Source organism: Erithacus rubecula (genome assembly GCF_903797595.1).
Source record: "Erithacus rubecula genome assembly, chromosome: 10".
Classification (NCBI taxonomy): Eukaryota; Metazoa; Chordata; class Aves; order Passeriformes; family Muscicapidae; genus Erithacus; species Erithacus rubecula.
The window spans coordinates 25,101,144-25,123,125 of record NC_136662.1 but is presented as its reverse complement, the minus strand read 5'-3'; the positions used below and the strand labels follow the sequence as shown (position 1 = coordinate 25,123,125).

Sequence of the window (21,982 nt, the reverse complement as noted above, 5' to 3'; positions counted from 1 at the left end):
ATGTTAGAAAACTGACCCTTGGATTATTTCTGAGCTCACTTCTTCCAGGAGCTGGAATAAACCCCGATGTGTATGATGTGAAATAAGGAGCACTGGGCTCATGCCTTATCACTGACCCTTTACAGCCTCTCCCCCCCTGGTCCTGCTGGCTCCTGCTGTGCTTTATCAGCACACCTTGCACATTGCCCACAGCAACCCTAACGTGGCCATTTCTGCCCAGTTCACCCCATTAGCCCACAGCTCTCTCCTCAGCCCTTAATGATCCTAACCACAAAGCCATTTGTCATGCTGCATCTTCTTTCCCAGCGAGTAAAAGTCAATTAGTGTTTTCAGCTTTGCTCTGGAGCAGCCTGGCTCCCTCCTGCTTCTTTATGCTACCAGGAAACCATCTACAATAATGACTTCCTTGGATGTCTAGAGCTGTGTTGCAGTGAATTACAAGCTCTCTAAGCTTCCCTCGCTGTGTACCAATCACCTTACGCAGAAACCATGTTTTGCTGCCAGAAATTCCACCATGAATTGGGCTTTGAACCTGTCAAATGGCTGCTTTTTAAATTTTAATCTTCATGCTCATGAAAAGAAGTACCACTTTGGCTTCTTATTTCATATTTCAGACATGTAAATCTTAATCCTCCCTTAGCAGAGGAATAAACTCTTGGAAAAATAAATGCTCCAGAAGATCTGCAGAGCCCAAGCACGTGGGAGTCCTGGGGCTGTCAGTGATCTCTGCTGTCACCCCAGGGCCACCCCTGGTCACAGACCCCAGGCTCCCACAGGGGCTTCACTCAAGGGACTTTGCAGGAACAAATCAGCTCCAAACACAAGCTCAGAGCCTCTTGTGTTTGTCTGTTAGGGTGTAATAAGGCATTAAAACTTGACTGGCACATGATAATTGTATTAGAGCTGCGAGGGTTTGAAAGTTCAGAGGCAGTAATGTTTCTAAAATGAAAAATTCAAAACTGATGTTTTCTATTATATTGATATTTTGATTCGAAGGAATAGCCATTAATCAGAGCTAATTGAAATGAAATAAGATTAAAAAAATTAAATTACTTAATTGCCTGGCCATTTTTAATTAAAGAAAGCAGTTCAATTATTAAATATAATCAGATGTGCTTAGGTTCATTGCTGGTCAGCAATGAGTTTATACATCTGCTTAAATTTCACAGAACCACAGGATAGTTTGGGTTGGAAGGTTTGTCACACCCCCTCTTGTGAGCAGCAGATTCACAGCAGTAGGAGATTTCAGTCAAGGAACATCCCTGAGCTCCTTGACTGAAATCTCCTACCCCACCAGCATGTCAGCATCCTCCCTTCCATGTTGTGGGAGAGCTGAGAATGTATTTCTATTTGTGAATAGAATAGAATAGAATAGAATAGAATAGAATAGAATAGAATAGAATAGAATAGAATTAGAATAGATTGTAATGGAATGGAATGGAATGGAATGGAATAGAATAGAATAGAATAGAATAGAATAGAATAGAATAGAATAGAATAGAATAGAATAGAATAGAATAGAATAGAATAGAATAGAATGGAATTAGAATAGAATTGAATGGAATGGAATGGAATACAACGAAAAAGAATAGAATAGAATAGAATAGAATAGAATAGAATAGAATAGAATAGAATAGAATAGAATTAGAATAGATTGTAATGGAATGGAATGGAATGGAATAGAATAGAATAGAATAGAATAGAATAGAATAGAATAGAATAGAATAGAATAGAATAGAGCAGTTGTGAATCCCCTCTTGGGCAGTTTGTAGTGCATCACCTGCCCCAGAGAGCCCCCACAACAATTCCTGCTCTGTGCCTCATGGACAGGCAGGGATGTGGGCTGGCTTTGAGTCCTTCTGGCACCTTGTGGGGCAGGCTGCATGCAGTGCCAGGCTCTTGGTGCTCTGCTGAGTGTGCTCCCTGGCATCCACACCTCCTGGCTGGATGGGGTTTTTCCTGGGATGCAGCACCTGGGCACAGAGCAAAGCCTGAGTCACTTTTGGGAAGAGCAGCCAGGTTCAGATGGGGCCCAGCACGTGTGCAGGGAAGTGTTCAGGAGGGTTTTGCTCATCCCTGATTCAGCCTGGAAAGCAGCTGGCAAAAGTCACCGGGCCTGGCTTCTGGCCCAGCTCACACAATTAGAAAAGTATTAGCTGAACTTAATAGGAAAATCAACATTAAGCAGATAGGAGCTGGTACAGTTGTTAAAAGACTATGTAGTGTTTTTCCCTGGCAGAGGCCCAGGCTAATGGAGGGCTTCCAGCACCCAGAGCAGCCTCCAAATGAAGGCTTAATTGGCCTCTGAAGCCACTCATATAATTACAAACACTTCTAATGAAGCATGAAAAATACAAGAGCCTGGGACCGGGATACGGAGGGAAGAAATTGCCTCATTAATCTCAGAAAACAAAACAAAGCTGCTTTGCCTCCTTCCTAACATTGCCTGGAAGAGCAGACTCCTGTCAGGTGCTAATTTCCAGCAGTGCTAAGACCAAGGGGAAATCTAACACAAGACAAAAATTCTGCTTTCTGCCAGCTGTGAGGGACACTTCCCCAGACCCCCACCCCGGGTGTGGGGTGGACACTGGGTGGACACTGGGTGGACACTGGGATGGACTGTGACTGCCCACTGCTGGTGTGCACAGCACAGCCCTGCCTGCAGCAGCACAGCTGGTTTGGCAGAGGATTCATTGTTGGATTTATTGTTGGATTCTGCTGTTGCTTCAGCTCCATGGCCCCCTGATTTCTGTTCACTCAGGCACAGCAGCAGCACCTGGAGCACCTGGCTCAGCCAGAGCCATGCACATTCCCTGCCAGAGCAGGGAGCTGCAGCCCTGGAACACACTGGGGCAGAGTCCAAGGTACAGCCCTCAGTTGCTATGCTGGCTTGAGGCAAAGATTAATGGGCTCTGTGCTGCTAGCTGGTCTATGATTTTCTGGTTGGCTGGGGGTGATTTGTTGGCTGTTTTTGTGTTTTCAGGAAGGTTCTGGAGTCTCACTGACAGAGTAACTGAGGTCTGAAGGGAGTCAGAGCCCAGCTGGTCCAACACTCACAGAGAGCAAGATCCTGTATGCTTTCTATAGGTCAGCTGGCATCTGCTCCCACCAAAAGGAAACCTGAATCAGGAATGTTGGGAAGGATCCAGAGGCAGTTCAGCTTCAATCAAGAAGGTTTCCTCCCTGCATAGATGAACAAAACAGCTGTACCAGCACCACACCCAGCCTTGTTCAATTAGCCATGCCATCATCCCAGCTCATTATCTTACTCAGAGCTTTGCCAGGCCACAGCAATTGGCTCATTCTTTCAGTATCACTTCAGATCACACTGCAGACTTCAGGTCATGTTTTATCCCAGTGTTTAGCACTAAGGCCAGGGTCAGGAGCTGTTTTGTCCATCACCCACACCTCTGCTGCCACAGCTCACAGCTGATAACGCAGAGAGAATTCAGGAAAATTCACGAGAAAAATTCCAGTGGTCTCATTGGGAAGGGATGGCACAGGGACTGCCAGAGGGGCAGCAGTCAGCTGTGTGCCTGCTGTAGGGTCAATAAACACCACTGAGCATCACTTTGGGTGGTTCTCACCACACACCTTGTGGGATTTGAAGGCTCATGGCCCTACACACACCTTGGCCTTCCCTCTTGAACCCTGCACCCCTCTCTTTGGAGAGCTCTGGGGCTCATTTCTCACCCCACACAGTGTCCATACAAAGCCACTGAATCACTCAGACCGGGCATGAGGGAGAGGAAATTTCCATCCTCCCCAAGAAACTGATTTTGGCTGGACTTACTCAGCCTGTCACTGCTGTGGCATTCATCTGCAGTTACACACTGAGAGATGGACACTGGTCACTGGACCACATTTTTTTTTTCACATGACTAACACGGTTTGCCAGCAAATTCTATCCAATAATTCTAGCCCTGCACAGGCCAGATTGTGTCAAAAAATGCTGCAGAATAAGCTCACACATAGCATTGGTGATTTAGGGGGCACTGGTCAGTACAGGAGGTGCTCAAGCAAAGGGAGAGCATCCTCTCCCACCCAGGAATATGGTGATTAACAGCTCCAGCTTCCCTGGCACAGCCTGGACACAGTCAGCCCCAAAGCTGCCTTTTCCCTCTGCTTTGCTGGGTTTGGCTTTAACAGCTAAAATGCTAACATTTGATCAAATCACACTTGGCTAGAGCAAGACCTGTCATGAGCTTAGCTGCCCTCAAGTGATGGCAAGCAGAAAGTGCAGATAAATAAATAAGGCACCTGTAGAGGAGCACGTTTGGCAGCAGCCTGAGTGAGGCTTCAGAAAGACTCACTTGTGCACAGGAGGCTTTCCTCACATGTTCTGGGCACAAAGTGGGGATTTTGCTTTGAAGTATCTGCTCTGACTCTGCCCCAAGGGCTTGCTGGGGTTCCCTGTTTGCAGATAACCATCACAGCAGCTAAATGAGTGCAGCATGGCAAGCACTGAGGCAAAGCAGTGCCAAATAGTCCTTCAAAAGGCAGAAAAGGACCCCAGCTCCCAGTCCAGCTGTTTTTTTTTACAGCTGAGATGACGTGGGCTCCTGCACACACTCAGGACCCCAGGTCAGACTTCAAGAGAGCAGTTGTGGCTCTGGCCACGTCTGCACAGCCCTGCCACAAAAGCAACAGGAACAGACACAAACAGGGCCTGTGCCATCAGCACCAAGATCTGGCACTGATGGGTCTGTCTGGAGGAGAGAAGTGTGTGATCACTCAGCTCTGGATGCTGCAGATCCATCAGAAAGTGGTGAGAGCATCCAGGTGCTCCTCAGAAGGAACAGAAGGGTTCTCTGATACAGATCTTTAAACTGAGAGCTGATACTCTGAGCTTGCAGAGTCATGAGGATCAACCCTTTAGCCCCCCAGGCAGCTGAGAAGGATCCTCACACCGTGGCACATGTCTGGGATGAGCTGGCAGCAAAACTGCAGCTGCCAGGGGAGTCTGAGAGGAGCTTGGATCAGCTGGGGTCCAGCCTCTCCTCCCAGGCTGTTTGTGATAGGACAGAGAACAAAGTTCTAAGCTGTGCCAGGAGAGGTTTAGATTGGACATCAGGAAGAATTTATTCAGTCACTGGGGTATTTAAGGACTGGACACTGGGTTGGGCTGCCCTGGGAGGTGGTGCAGTCACTGCCCTGGAGTGTTTAAGGACTGGACACTGGGCTGGGCTGCCCTGGAGTGTTTAAGGACTGGGCACAGCCCTCAGTGCCATGCTCTGGGTGACGAGGGGCTGTTGGGTCAGGGTTGGACTCGCTGATCTCAGAGCTCTTCTCCAACCAAACTGACTCTGTGATTCTGTGTGTCTCAGCAGGGATGTGCTGGAGGTGTGGGATGGACTCATGGGGTACCAAAGCTGTTCTTTCTGTGGGCTGCAGGTCTGACCCTGATCCCAGAGAGCTCTAAACCTCAGGGTTTTGCCTTGGCAGGGCAGGCTGTGGCTAAACCACCTCCAGAGAAGAAACAGAGTGTGCTAATGAAAGGGAGGAGCCATGCCAGGGTGACACCAGGGGCTGTGCCCTCCAGTACTGCACCCCAGCCTGTGCCCTGTGCTGCAAACCAGGTTCTGTGTTTTCTGGAAAACCCCACACAGCTGCCTCCTTTCACCAGGGAAGCACCTGGGAAGGATATTCCTGAAAGATCAGATACTGCAGTGATTATTTCTCAGTCCTTGAGAGCTGCTCTGCACATGGGTGCTGAAGCAAGCCCCCCTCTCAGCTCTGCTGGCTTTCACTGCACAACACTGGGATGCTGGCTCCCAGAAAGAGCTGTTCACCTCCCCTTTTTCAGAGGGAGAAAGGACTTGCCACAACTTTTCCAACAGAGGGAGCACCGGGACAGCCGTGGCTGCTGTCAGCCAGCACCTGAGGTGTTATTTTGGCTCTGGAAGAGCTGGGTGTCCATATATCCATCCTCTGGGCAACACTGGCAGGATGAGGCTGGAATCTGATAATCAGAAAGCAAACGTTTTCAACTTGGAGACCATTCTGAGTTGGAAAAACCCCAATTACTTAGCCTCAGTGAAAAATCTCTAAATTAGGGTTTGAAAGGTGTTTGTGGATCAAGTAAAGGAACTCTCCTGATCTGCAGGAATTACAAGAACTGGCCTGTGGTCACTGCAGACTGGAATGGAAATGGTTTCCTGCATGCCACAAGGACACACTTCAGATCAAGGGTCTGTCCTCAGGCAGTCTGGGCTGGTTGGCAACAAAGTGCAACATTTGTAATAGAATTTGGTGACCACAGCAATATCAAACTTATTAAAGTTTCATGTTTATCAAATTGAAAACATAAGCTGATAAATGATCACCTGCTTTCACTCAACAGAGGGACTAGAATAGCTCCCTTCCTAGTGTGCACATTGAAACTGCAAATATCATCTTTCCCCTCTTTTGAGGAAGCACTTTTGGCAAGCATTGCAGAACTTATTTTTGTGATTCCAGTTATTCTAGCTGTGGCAGAAATACACAGAGAAGAAAGACAGGAGCAGCAGATTTGGCCTGAGGAGAATCTGGTATGAAAACCAGAGGTCACCAAGGACAACTCGTGCAAAAGCTGAGAAGTGTATCATCAAACCCACCACCAAATAGTCATGAAGCATGCCATGACTCAGGCTAAAAACCTGAAAGATTCCGGGAATGGATAGTGCCCAAATGGCAAGGTCTTTTGTCATGGTCATAACAGCACAGGGTGACAATGAGGAATTCATGAAATCCATCCTGCTGCCTGGAATGCAGAATGAAGGATGGGTTCAATTGTTTCACATCTGCTGGGTCCCAAAAGGTCTCAGATGAGGAGCACACAGCCTCCAACACAACACCACAAACAAATCAGATAAAATTTCTTGCACGACTGGAATTAAACACTGACACAAGGACTTCACTGGAGCAAAGCCTCATCTCTGCTATGCATGAAACTTTCTCAGGCATTCTGAGGATGGCACTGAAATGTGATGTAACATTATTATTTTTTACCTAATTTTCGTGATGAACATCTTTGGGTAATTACTGAAGAGAAAAACCAGAGTGACATGTAGCTTTTATATTTCAGATGCTGTCTTCTTTTGACAGACTTTGAAGGTAATATATTTACATATTCATATGGAAATTTAGCTATATATTTTCAAGTTTCCTTTGGGTACCAATTTTTTACTGCTCTGATGGGAAATCCCCCATATCTCTTTGTAAGACCTAGGACTATTTGCCTCAGCTAAATCAGGATGAGAAAACAAAGTGTTATCAGAAAGTAGTAGCAATAAAATATAGTAAAAATATTATATTACATTAATATTATATTATATTATATTATATTATATTATATTATATTATATTATATTATATTATATTATATTATATTATATTATATTATATTATATTATATTATATTATATTATATTATATTATATTACATTACATTACATTACATTACATTACATTATATTATATTATATTATATTATATTATATTATATTGTATTATGTCATAAATATAATACCATTAATTCTATTCTATTCTATTCTATTCTATTCTATTCTATTCTATTCTATTCTATTCTATTCTATTCTATTCTATTCTATTCTATTTACATTTACTATAATGTTTTTTGGAAAAAAAAATTTGCAGAATCATGGTGGAGGTTTGGCAATGCCTGCCCTGGTACCTCAGCCTGGGCTGCAGCATCCTGAGATATTCCTATACTTTTTCTATTCTATAAATATAATATATATAAATAAAATATAGAATAAAAATATTGTATTTTTTTTTTTCCTGCCTGGAAAAGCAGAGTAAGGACATGCCCGGCATGAAGCTGACTCTGCTTAAACCACCCAGTGGCTCAGCAATAGTGGACTCAGTCCTGATGCAACACAGATTTTGCTGCCTTGTGTGCTGTAGGGAGTTTGATTTTATGGTTAATAGTCATTGGGTTAGGAGAACCAGGAGGAGCAGAAAACTCTCAGCCCAATACCTGCTGCTGTTTGCTCCATTGGGTTGATAAGATCTCTCTTAAAAAAAAAACCAAAAAAACCCAAAAAAAGCAAACACAAAAAACCCCCAAGACCAGGTTGTCATGTGAGGAGTCCTTGTGGTTTCCTGTAAGGCAGAAATAAATCCAGCAGCTCAGAATTCCAGTGGGAAGGATATTTCAGGCAGGGTTTAGAACATTCCCGCCTCCAGCATTTCCTGTGAATAGCACACTGACAAAACCACTTTTTAAGAGGCCAGTGAGAAGGAAGGTGAGGAAGCTGCTCATTAAGTGGTTGTGTGCTGAGCTCTGATGTCAGAGCTGGCTGCTGGAGATTGCTGGTGACACTGATGGATGTCACAGCCCTGAGCAGAGAGCCAGGGGCCAGCAGGGAACGGGCACAGCTCAGAGCTCTGCACACTCACTCTCTTGTCCTGACCTTCCAAAGGACCCAACACATTAATTCAGTTTAGCACAGATGTAAACACTTTCCCTGGCACAAGGTCTGATGAAGCCACCAGTATTCCCAAGCCTTGAGTTTCCATCAGGGATGGCTTCAGAATTCCTTGTGGGACCCCAAAATTCAAGTGTTACATTCATGTTTTCAACGCTTTGTTATCTGACCATCATTACTGTTATGAAACAATGCAAATTTATTTCCTTCCTTTTAAACAGCAGCAACAAAGGAGGGTTTTAAAACCTGAGCTGTGTGCAATGATTCTCTTTATGGAGCTGAAAAATCTCACATGCCAACCCCCTCCCCTGGGATGAATCTTTTAAGGGCACCACCAAACAAATTTCCTGCATTTGCAAGCTCCTCTACTTGACATTTCCAATTAAACTCTCTTCCTTCTGGATTTGCTTCATAGGGAAGAGATTTAAAAACCAACCATAACTTGGATCATATTATTATTAAATTTTAGGTCCAATTATGGTTTCCAATAAGGAAACATATTTCAGTATTTCCAATTGGTTTATATATTTCCAATGAGGAATAAACAACATAGAGGAGTGATGAATCGGTCAGAAGTGACCAAAGAGCGAAATTATTAATTAAACCCAAACTCATTCTAAAACACCTAATTTTAATTTTCAGGTCTTCAAAGGTCTTTACATGAGAAAGAAATATGGAAATCCAAGACCCATATTGGTAAGATTGGATTTGAATGAGAGCAGTGCTGGAGCTTGGCCACGGAGGAACCTGGCAGTGCCAGACCATGAGGATGGAAAGGGAGGAGGCAAAGTTTTCATTTACCTGGGAATGAAGTGTGGAAAGCAGCTGGGAGAGGGATGCAGTGGGATTAACAAAGGAGGATTTCCCATTGTGCTCCAGCCCTTTGTGCTGAGCTGAGCTGCTCAGCTGGGGCTGCACTTCTATTCAGCTGCCCTGAAAGCCCAGACCTCTCAGAGACTCCCTGTGAAACAGAAACATGACATTCTCAGCGTGCAGCACAATGCCCTTGCTGCTGACTCTGTCAGTCAGTGTTTCTTCCACAGAGGGCAGTTATTGTGTCTGTACAAACCAAGCATGACCTGCCCATCAGCTGTGACAGGACCTTATCAAACCCCAGACACTGCTCAGCCAAAGAACAGGAAAGCCCAGAGGACCAGGACATCATCCTGCACTTCAGCCTCTATTCAATTTTACTTTTGTGCCACATAAAGATTGTTATGAAAATGTGTTTGGCATTAATCTAACTGTCAAAAAACGTATTCCTACAAGTAGTATAACATTAACTCAATATTGTTCTCACATTTCAGGGAGAATCTTGATTTCAGGGCTTAAAAATTAGTAGCATCCTTCCCAACAGATTTGTGAATATGTTTCAGTGGTTAAAGAAAAAGTTGGGAATCAGGACATTTAGTTCTCATCACAAAGTTTTTTTAGAGCTTTCTAGATCTCTAGTTGTGTCATCAACATAATATTCTCGGTCTGCTTTTTCTGGTTTTAAAATAACTTATTCCTTTTCCTCTATCGTCATCTTGCAGCACCCAAAATGGCCCAGAAGCATTTCCTGGGTCATTAATAAATTCTGTTGCTATAACTACTGTGGCCTTCTGTGCAAAACAGGGATGCTCATTAGCACCAGCAGCAGTGCTGACAAAACACAGACTGACTTGGAGGCAATTTGGCTACTTCGTGGCCTAGATTTAATATTAGCTTTCTATTAATGGGGAAAAGAAAAAAAAAAAAAAAAGTGTGTGTGCCTGGGGGAAAGATTGTTTGTTGTTATTCCCTCCCTCTCCACACTCCTACAGATTTCCAAGTGACTTCTCAGCACACTGCTGCAGTCAGGACTGGCACAATTGCTGCAGTGTAGAACAGGAATAATTCAAGCATCTAAGGCATAAAACCCATGTGGGGTGGTGGAAAAGTAAGTTGGATGTTCAGAGCATGGTTGGTGGGTGCTGGAAGAGGGGACACAGCTGCTCATGCCCAACTGGAGCTGCCTGAATTATACTCCATGCTCCAAATCTTTCTTAAATCAGCTTAGATGGGCTGTGGAAGCTGCAATTAAAAATGTATTCTAGGAGCTGAAATCAGCAGGTAACAAAATTCAGGCAGTATTTTTTACACATAACAGGTAGAAAAAGCTCATGTGAGCACCACTATTGAAGAAAAGTGAAATAAAATCACAGAATCTATACTTATTCACTTATCTGTAAAAGGCAGAATGAATTATTAAACACAGCTGTGGTTAAAGCCAGTTTGAAATATGCATGATATAATGCATAAGCCTTCTCTGAAATTGAAAATGAGGTTTAAACTGTAACCCTGCTTCTTAGAGCCCATTGGGTTACAAAAGGCAGTTGTGCACTATTTCCCATTCAGTCTGATTTTAAAATTTAAACTTAACTGGCACCAGACTTGCATGTGAAGAGATAATTTGTGCTGGTCAGCCTCAAAGACTAGTGCAATTTTACCTTATGGAAACTGAAATGAGAAGTTTTGGGTCATTTAGTAACAAAATAAAACTTTAAAAAAAATACAATTTTTTTTCTGAACTAAATATTTTTTGTCTTTAGTTCAGACTTTCTATCCATTCCAAAGACTTTCTATGCTGGCTGGGAGATTGAAAATAAAAACGAATCCACGGACAAAGAAGTGCCAGAGGGAGCATTTAGTGGACAAGATGGAAAATAAAATTGGGTGGTTGTAATCTCTGAAGGAAGGTGCAAAAATTAAAATATCTGCTTGCACAATGGCTGATCAGGCAAAGGGTTTGAAGTGGATGGAGCTGTGCCCAGCCCATGGCATGGGGCTGCTGGAGGGTGGCTGGGAATCCTCTGGGAGCTGAAGCTAAGGCGGCACATTGTTCCAGTGACATTTCTGTCATTCATGTGAGTTTTAGGAGCTGTGGGCTGTGCAGGTGCTTGGGAGCTGTCTTGGGTGGCAATACAGGATGTGACCAGCAATGTGTATTCTGTCCCCATCTGCTGAGCTGGGTGGGGCAGTGACCCTGATCTCCTGGCACATATTATCTGCTAATGGGCCAGCTTTAAACCAGCTGGGGCAATCATCTTTATCTTTCTACAGCCCATCCTCCCTCCAGGCAGATATCATCTGCTGCTGGCCCATTCAGTCCCACTGCATGACTGATAAAATTCCATCATCCCACTGGGAGATGCTCCAGCCAGGGGGAGCAGCCAAGCCTTTCCTACCCAGAGAAAAACTGACATTTTGGACACCAAGGGACCTTCTTCCCACTGGATTCCAGAGGAAAGCCAGACCTTTCCACATCATCCCTGCACCTTCAGAGGAAACTGCACCTTCTCCAGGAGCACTGCTCCAGCTGAACCACATCTGCCCCTGCAGGAGGATGCAGCCACCATTGAATGGGACTGCTGCCACCACCCTGACTGACTGACGGGTGTCAGCTTGGATTCTGACTCTGGCAGTGTTTGGGGATTGTTCTGTGTAATACTGCATTTCTATTTTAATTTTCCTAGTAAAGAATTGTTATTCCTAATTCCCATATATTTGCCTGAGTGCCCCTTAATTTCCAAATTAAAATAATTTGGAGGGAGGGGGTTTACATTCTCCATTTCAAAGAGAAGCTTTTGCCTTTATTAGCAGACACCTGTCCTTCAAACCAGGACAGATTTTGGTGCCCAACATGGTGCACGAGGGCATCAAGAGATAAAAGTAATAACAATTCCTGAGTAACCTAATTTTTGTGTTCTGGGCATAGAAAATTCAATAGGTGGCACCATGTTGTCCAGCTTTCCCTGGCCGTGATCGTGGCTGTATCTCTCCCATTTGCAGCCCCTTACCTAACCATGGGCCCTATAACTAAGGCTCCTGTGTGTGTTTTCCAGTTTTCTTTGTGGGTTAGCAAGGTGAGCACAGGCAGCAGGAGCTGAGCTGAGCGAGCAGCCGCGCTCGGGCTGTGGTTTGGAGCTGCAGTGTCACTTCCCCAAGTGACGAGGGCACAGCCACAGCTGCCCTCACAGCCTGGGGTGGGCACAGCTTCAGTGGCCACTGCAGAGCCACCTCCTGCTCTGGACACTGGGTTTGGGCTGGCCAGGGCAGCTGCAATGTGAGAGCCTGGGCCAGCACACACCGGGGACAGGGAGCCGAGGGAACCTTGCCTGAAGCTTCTCTGGATGAAGATGGAGAACCCACTTCTTTTATTCCCCCAACTCAACATTTCTGCCTCGAAGGACAAAGCCTATTACAAAAAATCAGTGATTAAAGAGGAGCCACACAAGGCAAGCAAGGCTGGGTAAGTGTTCAGGTCGTGACGACCCTCTGAACGTTCTGTTTGGGTGGAGGATAATTTTGGGCACAGCTAATTTCATTTTCTATGAGAACTCCTGAACTGCAATCCTAGGAATAGTATAATTTATGTATATTATATATGTATATTGTATAATTGTATAATAACTATATTCAAAATATGAACTCTTTAAGAAGACTTATCTCAAAGGACTCTTAGTTTTTTTTTTTTTTTTTAAGTCAAGAAATAAATCAAATTAATGATCTAAAAATACTAAGAAAGAGAGGCTGCAAGAAGTTCTGAGAAATGCTTTTTTGAAGCCTAAATGTGATCCGGGAAAGCTTTCTTCAAAAAATTTCAAACGACAGGAAGCAATACTTCCTTTTTTCTTTGTGAAACATTAAAAGTAGAAGACGCTGAGCCAATTGTTTATGTTCTCTAATGGGAAGTTTGGCCCCTTCCTTTTCGAAATAAATTAAAAGGATGATGAAAATGAAAGGATTTCCATTTTTCTTTGCCAGTGCTTCACATGTAAATTTGTGCTAAGCTGTGAAGAAAAAACATTAGTGTGATTAATATACGTAGGAGAAGTAACACCAACGTCACTCTAAGTGAAAACAGGGAGATCTATAACGCAGAAGCAGAGAATGCTAGAGAGGGAAAACCCAACTTTCTGCAATGTTTCTTGAAAATCTGTCCTAGAGCTAAGCAGAAGAGAAACAGGCTGAGCCTGCTCCTGCAGAAACCTGAATTCCATGAAGGGGATCCCCTTGGCAAAGCTGGGAGCTTGACAAAAGCAGCAAGGTAAGCACTGTAGAAGGCTGAGTGGGTTGGGGGTTCCCTGCCTGTGTGACTCAGGGTGTTTCCTGTACCTGTGGGTGCATCCAGACTGGGCAGACTCACAATCTGGGGAGTTACCCAATGTACATGTACATGTACAAATGCCACATATTTAACACATTTAGCAGGTGTGTTAAATACTGAATGCAGAGCTCCTCAGTAACTGCAGCAATTGGTTGAACATTTTTGTCTCTAAATTTCAAACACTCTGGTAGTATTGTCCCTAGTGTTTGCCATAAAGATGCAAGGCACCATCTTGGGTTTACTGACTTCCATAAGAGTTAAATTCCTCTTCATTTAATTCCTCTTCAATTCCACTTCAGTGAGGAATCACTATCAGCTCTCACTGATATATTAAGAATTGCATTTGTAGGTCCTGACTGACAAGAAGGAATTCTGCAATACCATGGCCTAAAAAAGTACCTTCTTTCCACCTTTCTTTCTTGCTGATCTTTATATTTGGATTAAAGTGGCAATTGCATTTGTCAAAAATGGAAAAAAACCAAACAAAAAATTTACTATTTGTCAAATAATAGTGAGCTAATGGTTTGAAATTTACTAAGTGATTTACTTCTCTTTCATGATTTGTGTTTTTCACACAGAGTTACTAAAATAAGTAAAAAGAGAATTTAATGAAACGCTGCAGATGGGAATTGGGGTAATAGTAGAAAAGTTAATTAATCTGTTAGTTTAAAAGTTAAATTTTAGTTTAAATGATTATTCATCAGTTTAAATTAGTTTCTTCTCATACTTAGAAAGTGGCAAAGCTGACCAAAGCTTGGTTTCTGTCTGTTATTGCACAAGCTCCCCCCTGCACTCAGGTGTTGGGTTGTTGCAGGTTCAGAAGGAAAACCAGAACAGGAGGAGTTTCCAAACCCAGCAAAGATCCTCTGCAGCATCCCATGCTTTGTGGACTGAGTGTGTGCTCTGAAGTCATGAGGCTTTATTTTATTACTACAATATAATTTCTGTAGGTGCAGGAACCTGCAGTTGACAGAGTCCACTGTACTTTTTGTAATTCTCATAACTAATGAACTCTGCAAGGGAGTGAGGTCTCATTTTCCCTGACTCCAGGATCCCTCTGCTTTCCTTAATTTCATTTCTTCAGCATTTGTACCTCTCCTCACAAACTGTTTTTGTCTCCCTAGCTAAAATTTTCATTTCTGCAAGCAATGACTTCAGCTATGAAACGTGACACCTATTAAAATTGTGGGGAAAAAAATAAAATTCCTCCTTTTGAGTTTTGTGCAAACCCAGAGTCATTACTGGCTTAAATTCCATCCCAAAGAGATTGGATTTTTCTTTCATCCAAACTTCACGTGCCTACAGGTTTTGCCAAGGGAGCAAAGTGTGTAAATCAGGCAACAGAACAGCAAACCTTGATGAGGAGGTGGGACCACATTCCAGAAATGTTCAGTCCTTCATAAGAAGTTGATCTGACCAACTAATCCTTGACCAGTCACTCACTGACACTTTCAGTGTCCTGTGATATGCCCTGGAATGAAAATGGTTCTAAACATTTGTATCCACAGAGCAACTTGAGAAAAATGCCTTTTTTTTTTTTTTTTTTTTTTTTTTTTTTGTCCTTTCTTAGCTGTTTCCTAGGGCAGATTTTTTTGAAACTTAAGTGAAACACAGTGCAGCTTGACGTACTTGAGGATTTTTATACCTGAGGCACAGTGTCTCAGAATAACGTGGCATTTGAAATGTCTGTGGTAGACAAACCAGACTATATGTGCTGTTTCTCTGTAAGACTGACACCTAAACCATATTGCAACAATTTTGCCTTCAGGATAAAGAATTCTGCGTATTTCATTAAGATCAGACTGTGGTAGCAGCCTCAGAGTGAGCACATTCAAAACCACATCCCTGCATGAGTAGCTCAAGTTTAAATAACTGACAAGTCCTGCTTCCTTTGTGACTTTTACCAGGCTACATGGTCTCAATTCCCTTAAAGATTAGTAGGGCAGCACAAATACCACAGCAAAAAAAAACAACCCAAAACTCTGCTGTGACGTTTTTATAAAAAGAGAAAAGAAGTATAACTCTGCATGAAAAAAAAAAAAAACTGTCAGGAAAGAGTTAAAGCAAATGTTCCTGAGGTCCCTAAGAGAATGATCTCCCTCAGTGAGGTGATCTAATGAAAGGCTCTGTGCCCCAGTGGTAGCAGGTGATGTGTGTCTCACAGCTTCCTAAATGCAGAGGATGAGCAGTTATCTTCTAAATGCACACTATGAACAATCCTTCAAAACTCCTTTCTGTCTCCTAAGCAGTGTGTCTCCTGAAGAAGCAGTGAAATGGGGAGAGTCTTTTGACAAACTGCTTTCTGAGAAAGGTCAGTAGTTTTTTCCTCTCTCCATGCAGACTGCTGGGATGGAAAGTTGATGGTAAAGGATGGAAAATGATAAAATCCAGTCATGCCCTTAAATAGATGTGGCAGTTACCTAAACTAGGTATGATTTATAGCAGCATGTGCCTCCTGCTCTATCTGCTTAGGCTATAGCTTGCTGTCAACTTGTGAAAACAGTTTAGAATAATTTTTGAGATTGGTGTTTTATTGAACAAAGTAATCCAGCAGACAGCAAAGAGCCCCTTCAGTGAGCAGAGCATTTAATCTGAATATTGCTCAAATATTTCTGGCTGCATGTATATAATATATAATATATAATATATAATATATAATATATAATATATAATATATAATATATAATATACAATATATAATATATAATATATAATATATAATATATAATATATAATATATAATTACTTGTAATGTGTATTATTTCAAGGGAGCAAAAGATATTTTACTACTTTGCACAGACTCTTTGAAAGAGTAACTGTCAGATAAGGATATATTTTTTTAATGAAATTCAACTTTCCCTTTTGTAGCTGGGCTGGATGCCTTCACAAAATTTCTGAAAACTGAGTTCAGTGAGGAGAACATCGAGTTCTGGATAGCCTGTGAGGATTACAAGAAAAGCAAAAGTGCACACGAACTCCTGCCAAAAGCCAAGACCATTTTTGAAACATTCATACAGAAAGATGCTCCAAAAGAGGTAAAGACCTTCCTCATTATATACAGTGTTTGACTGACACAAGTGCATCTGGGGAAATTTGCTTTTAGGAAGTGCTTCAAGAGCTAACCCTGCAGCCCCCTGACATAAGAAGAATTCCATAAAAGTCAGAACTCTGGAAGCAGCACAGCCTTGCCCTGATTGAGTCCCTCACCCCCCATTGTATATCCTTGGTATGTTACTGCCAGCACAAAACAATGTTGACATTACAATCCTCACCAGCACTAAGGTCTTTTTATAGTATCCTACAAATGGAAAGAGTTTTTGTATTTCCAACTTCTTCGTTTTACTGAAGTGCGTTAGAAAGGATTCATAAACGAAAAAAAGAATTTTTTTTTTTTTTCCTGCCCTAAGAAGGAGATGAACAGGTTGGGAGATTATCAACTTCTCAGTGAAATCACAAGCAGCCTCTTGAATAGGTCCTTTGGGCTTACAGTTTGCTGTAATTCTATCACATTTGAGCAGATCAAGTATGTCATTTCCCAATACTGTATTATTTTTATTTGCCAGAATAGCAGAATTCAAACACTAACTTCAGCTTCCTTGTAATGGGGGTGAAAAAGATAAAATTCTCATTTTAGTGAAAGGATTGCAAAGTGGTGCAGTTTCCACTGCAATTCTCATAGGTTGCATTAGGATTCAGATCTGCTTTTCCTAGGAAATCCCCACTTTTAAAGATACTTTTAAGTTGTCCCCTTTCATTCCTTCCACTCTTGTCCTTCCACTCTTAGATCTATTTGTTCTAACTAGTTTTATGGAAATGACAGGAACTTCTCAGGAAGGAAAAGAAAAACATTATAGAAGTCGCCTTTTGACTGGGTCAACAATTTTTTTTTTAAAATATATGCTATCCTTTTTTTTTTTTCAAAATAATGTGCTTGAATCAGTGTTTGAATTAAGTGTCAATTAAAATTCTCATACTATTAAGTATTTCTCATAATATTAAGTATTAAGGATAAATGCAGCAACACATGGAATAAATAGTCATTTTTATATGCTTTTCCAATCTAAAGACTTCAGAGATCCATTTAATTAAAAAATAAGAACATATTAGAATTTTCTCACCTTCCTTTTACCCAGGCTACACAGAAACCAGAAATTTTGACTTTTCACTAATGTAATCTCATTAGAACAAGTTCTGCTTTAATCCCAAATGAGAGCAGGGGAGATCTGTGATAGTCTGGTATTGCAAAACTGGGAAGCTGCAACTATACAGCAACTACTAAAAAGTTACTTCTAGTCAAAATATCAGAGTTTATCTTCTGTTTCACCAGTTTTCCATGGTACCAGGGGTACATTTGTGGAGACTTTCTGAGAGCCATCACTGAAGGTGAACACACCAATTCTGTGGTGTTACATCCTGTTGTATGGGGGATTCAAGGTCTGGAGAGGCTGCCTAGAGCAGAGGCTGGACAGAGTTAAAGGAATAAATCAGGGATTTATTAAAAGGTTGTCAAAGGATTCACCTTGAGCTCTAAAAGAGCCCAGCTGTGGCTGCACGCAAGATGGGCTCAGAGTCACGAGTTTTCACACTTTTATAAGTTTTGTTCCATCTCCATATTTGGGTTAATTGTCCAATTCCAGCTCCAGGTTCTGCAGTCCCATCATCCCAGATTCTCTCCTCAATTCTGCTGTTTGCGCTTTTTGGGGCTGAAGCTGCAGCAGTGTCCTTGGTTCTGGGGCTGGAAAAGGATTGTTTTGTGTGACTGAGCTGGGAGGAGAACTTGTAACACTTTATATGGAGTCAGAGTCACACACTAATGGAGTGCAGAATCTGGAAAATATGAAAGCTACAGCTGAAGGTATCATTCCTCTCAGGAAAGCCTTTGAGCAGCGCGCAGTATCAGTGCTGTGCATAATAACACAGGAAACGCACAAATAGCATTAAACAGATTCCCCGTTCTCCAGGTGAACCTGGACTTCCACACCAAGGAGGCGACGATGCGGAGCATGGCGCAGCCGGGGCGCGGCACGTTCGAGGCGGCGCAGAGCACGGTGTACCGGCTGATGGAGCAGGACAGCTACCCTCGCTTCCTCAGCTCCGCTGCCTACCTGCGGCTGCTGCAGCGCACGGCCCCCGCCCGCGCCGCGCTGCGCCGCCGCTCCCGCTCCTTCACCGCCAGCGACTTCAAGGGGGCGCGCCCGGAGCCCGCCCTGTGGTGACAGCACAGCCCCGATGCCTCATTTCATATATATATATATATATGTAATATATGATGCTAGCCAACAGAGCTCCCGCTCCTTCACCGCCAGCGACTTCAAGGGGGCGCGCCCGGAGCCCGCCCTGTGGTGACAGCACAGCCCCGATGCCTCATTTCATATATATATATATATATATATATATATATATATATATATATATATATATATATATATATATATATATATGTATATATAATATATGATGTTAGCCAACAGAGCTCCCGCTCCTTCACCGCCAGCGACTTCAAGGGCGTGCAGCTGGACCCTGTCCTGTGGTGACAGCACAGCTCTAATACCTCATTTTGTATCTATCTATCTATCTATCTATCTATCTATCTATCTATCTATCTATCTATCTATCTATCTATCTATCTATTATATGATGTTGTCCAACAGAGCTTCTGCTCCTTCATTGCCAACGACTTCAAGGGCACGAGGCCAGAGCCCGCCCTGTGGTGACAGCACAACTCAAATGTCTCATTTCATATATATATATATATATATATATATATATAATTTTTTATGTTATCCAACAGAGCTTCTGCTTCTTCACTGCCAGTGACATCAAGAGTGTGTGGCCAAACTCCACCCACCTCATTATACATATATATATATATATATATATATATATATATGTAAAATTTGATATTATCCAACAGAGCTTAAGCTTTGTCACTGTCAGCAACTTCAAGGGTGCACAGCCAGACCCCTCCCTGTGGTGACAGCACAGCTTAAATGTCTCATTTTGTGTATATATATATATATATAATATTTTATGTTATCCAACTGAGCTCCCACTCCTTCATCATCAACAATTTCCAGGGTGCACAGCCAGACCTCATCCCGTGGTGACAGCACAGCTCTAATGTTTCCTAAAGTGCCATTTGATGTTATCCAACAGAGTTCCCATTCCTTCACCATCAACAATTTCAAGGGCACTCAGGTGTTCCTCACCCTGTAGTGACAGCAGAGCTCAAATATCTCATTATGTATATGTAATATTTGATGTTATCCAAGAGGCCTCCCACTCCTTCACCTTCAACGATTCCAGGGCACATGGCCAGATCTCAACCCTTGGTGACAACAGAGCTCAAATGTCTCATTATATATATAAATATAATAGTTGATATTATCCAGCAGAGTTCCTGCTCCTTCACCATCAATGATTTCAGGGGCTCCAACCCTAACCTCACCCCATGGTGACCACAGAGCTCAAATATCTCATAAAATGCTGTGTGATTTTATCCAACAGAGCTCAGCCCTCCTCCATCCCAGCTCCCACAGCAACCTGGGTGTGCTCCAAACCCTCAACAGGTGTAACTGAGCAGTAAAGCAAAATAAAATGCACTTACACCAGGCCAGACTCTGCAGCAGAATCTCACTTTTTTAGAAAAGTAGGTAATGTACTGGTGAGTCATAGCACGCAGCTTTCCTATAGCAATTTTTTTTTTTAATTTCAGGCAAAATCTATGATCAGATGTGGGGAAAAACTTTGAATTTCCTGCTTTAAAAATGTCTCATAAAGTGCTGTTTGATATTATCCAACATGCATCCTGGTCCTGTACCATTCAGGGCAGAGTTTCATCACAGTTAGAATCTCTGTATCCAGTCTTTGGACATATTTATGTTTTTGCAATATTTCCTACACTAAGCACAGAGATTTTGTGGTATTTTCTCACACTGTAAAACACACAGGAACATTATTAGGTACAATGCAAGATTACATGAATTTTAACTAAAGGCACTGCATAATTAAATCCATCATTAAAATGTAGCCATTGTCTATTTTAAGAGGAACATTAAAATGCCTATTTAATTTTGGGGGGTACAGTTTTCTTATTCCATGTGTCTGTTCTCTATTTTAAAGTTATGCTGTATATATTAGCTTTGGCATCAAATACATGTCTCCTAATTTTTTTGCAACTAAATGAGAAGCAACAAAGGGCTAAGAATGCTATTTTAACACAATGTGTATCCTTAAATACCAGATCATGTCTATTTATATATATATATAAAATATTTCTACTTTATTTATAAATAGTTGGGGTATACCAACTTTGTTACTAAACTTTGTTCTATTTATTTTTCTGCCTTTCATTTTGAAAATGTATCTGAAAATTAACTAACTAATTAACAATAGCTCTTGGACTCAAGCAGAGAATTTCCAGTTCCACTGGTCATTAATATCCTCTTTATGGGTTAAAGAAGAGGGAGAAAACTTTTTTATTTCTTTACTGCCAAACACAGACATATTTTTTTATAGTCAGCACACACAGTCATTCTGTCCTTTTCTTCCACAGTTGGTGCAGACATAGCTTGAAGCTTAGGGCAGTTCTTAAAACCTTAAACATTGGTTCAGTTTAGGAAGGGGCTGCAGGATTTATCTGTAACTATGACTTGTATATGAAGTTGCTTCTTGTGGAATTTAAGCTTTCTCCCTTTCCCTCCCCTTTCTGTAAGTGGTGAAGGAGAAGAGGTGCAGTTCCTGAGGATGGGACTTTGTGTTCATTGTTAATTTGGGGTGCATATGAACTGCTGGATCTGCAGGTTTCCCTGTCTGCTTTATTAACTTCCAATAAATCTGATCTGCTTAAAGAGTTGTCAGGATCTGATTTAATACTGCTCCAATATCCAACCAAATGACAAATATAGTACCCTGAGTAAGACTTTTTCTTGCTAGCAAAAGCCCAGCTGTTAGTCAGAAGGGTCTGCAATGATAAATAGAAGTCAGCAGGTGCCCTTTATTTCATTTCACAGACACATGGAAAATTTTGCTTATCTCCAGGGAGGCCTTCCTCAAACCCATCAGTCTGCAGTACTGACAGTGCTAGTCCCTCTTATGAGTTCTGTAATGAAAACAAACAAATAAGATATTCCTGGTAGCTATTTATGCATGTGTGTTTTCCAAAGATAATTATGAACCCTAGCTAAATTTACAGCACGCTAATGCCATGGGAACTACTGTAAAAAAGAAAGCCAAGATAAACTCAGAGAAAGGAAAGCAAAGGACATAAAGATAAACCAAAATGACATAATTATCTTGCAAAGGGTTTTTTTTTTTTTTTTCTAGAAGGGGCTCCTTCCAGTGAGAGAAAATGAGCACTCTACTATTTAGTGCTATGCTGCAGTCCTGAAGATGAACTAGGCATGGATTTAGGACAAGT

General features: G+C 42.1%; 1 protein-coding gene across 2 annotated transcripts; it reads left to right on the top strand.

Annotated features, from left to right (window-relative positions):
* Positions 1-12,465: 12,465 nt before the first annotated feature.
* Positions 12,466-18,815, top strand: RGS18 (regulator of G protein signaling 18). 2 transcript variants are annotated; one of them, XM_079314332.1, is made up of 5 exons: positions 12,466-12,705; positions 13,402-13,503; positions 15,813-15,874; positions 16,432-16,598; positions 18,525-18,815. In XM_079314332.1, the coding sequence occupies exons 1-5, from the start codon at positions 12,587-12,589 to the stop codon at positions 18,777-18,779; spliced, it is 705 nt and encodes a 234-aa protein (XP_079170458.1). In that variant the 5' UTR covers positions 12,466-12,586; the 3' UTR covers positions 18,780-18,815. The 2 variants fall into 2 exon arrangements, with proteins under 2 accessions (XP_079170458.1, XP_079170457.1); XM_079314331.1 differs by having other exon boundaries at positions 15,810-15,874.
* The last annotated feature ends 3,167 nt before the right edge of the window (positions 18,816-21,982 follow it).

Excerpts from the sequence above, each read along its gene's own strand:
- RGS18 (XM_079314331.1), top strand. The coding sequence starts at position 12,587 with ATGAAGATGGAGAACCCACTTCTTTTATTCCCCCAACTCAACATTTCT. Across the intron at positions 13,504-15,809 it reads AGCTTGACAAAAGCAGCAAG|CAGTGTGTCTCCTGAAGAAG; the intron begins GTAAGCACTGTA and ends CTGTCTCCTAAG. Across the intron at positions 16,599-18,524 it reads AGAAAGATGCTCCAAAAGAG|GTGAACCTGGACTTCCACAC; the intron begins GTAAAGACCTTC and ends CCCGTTCTCCAG.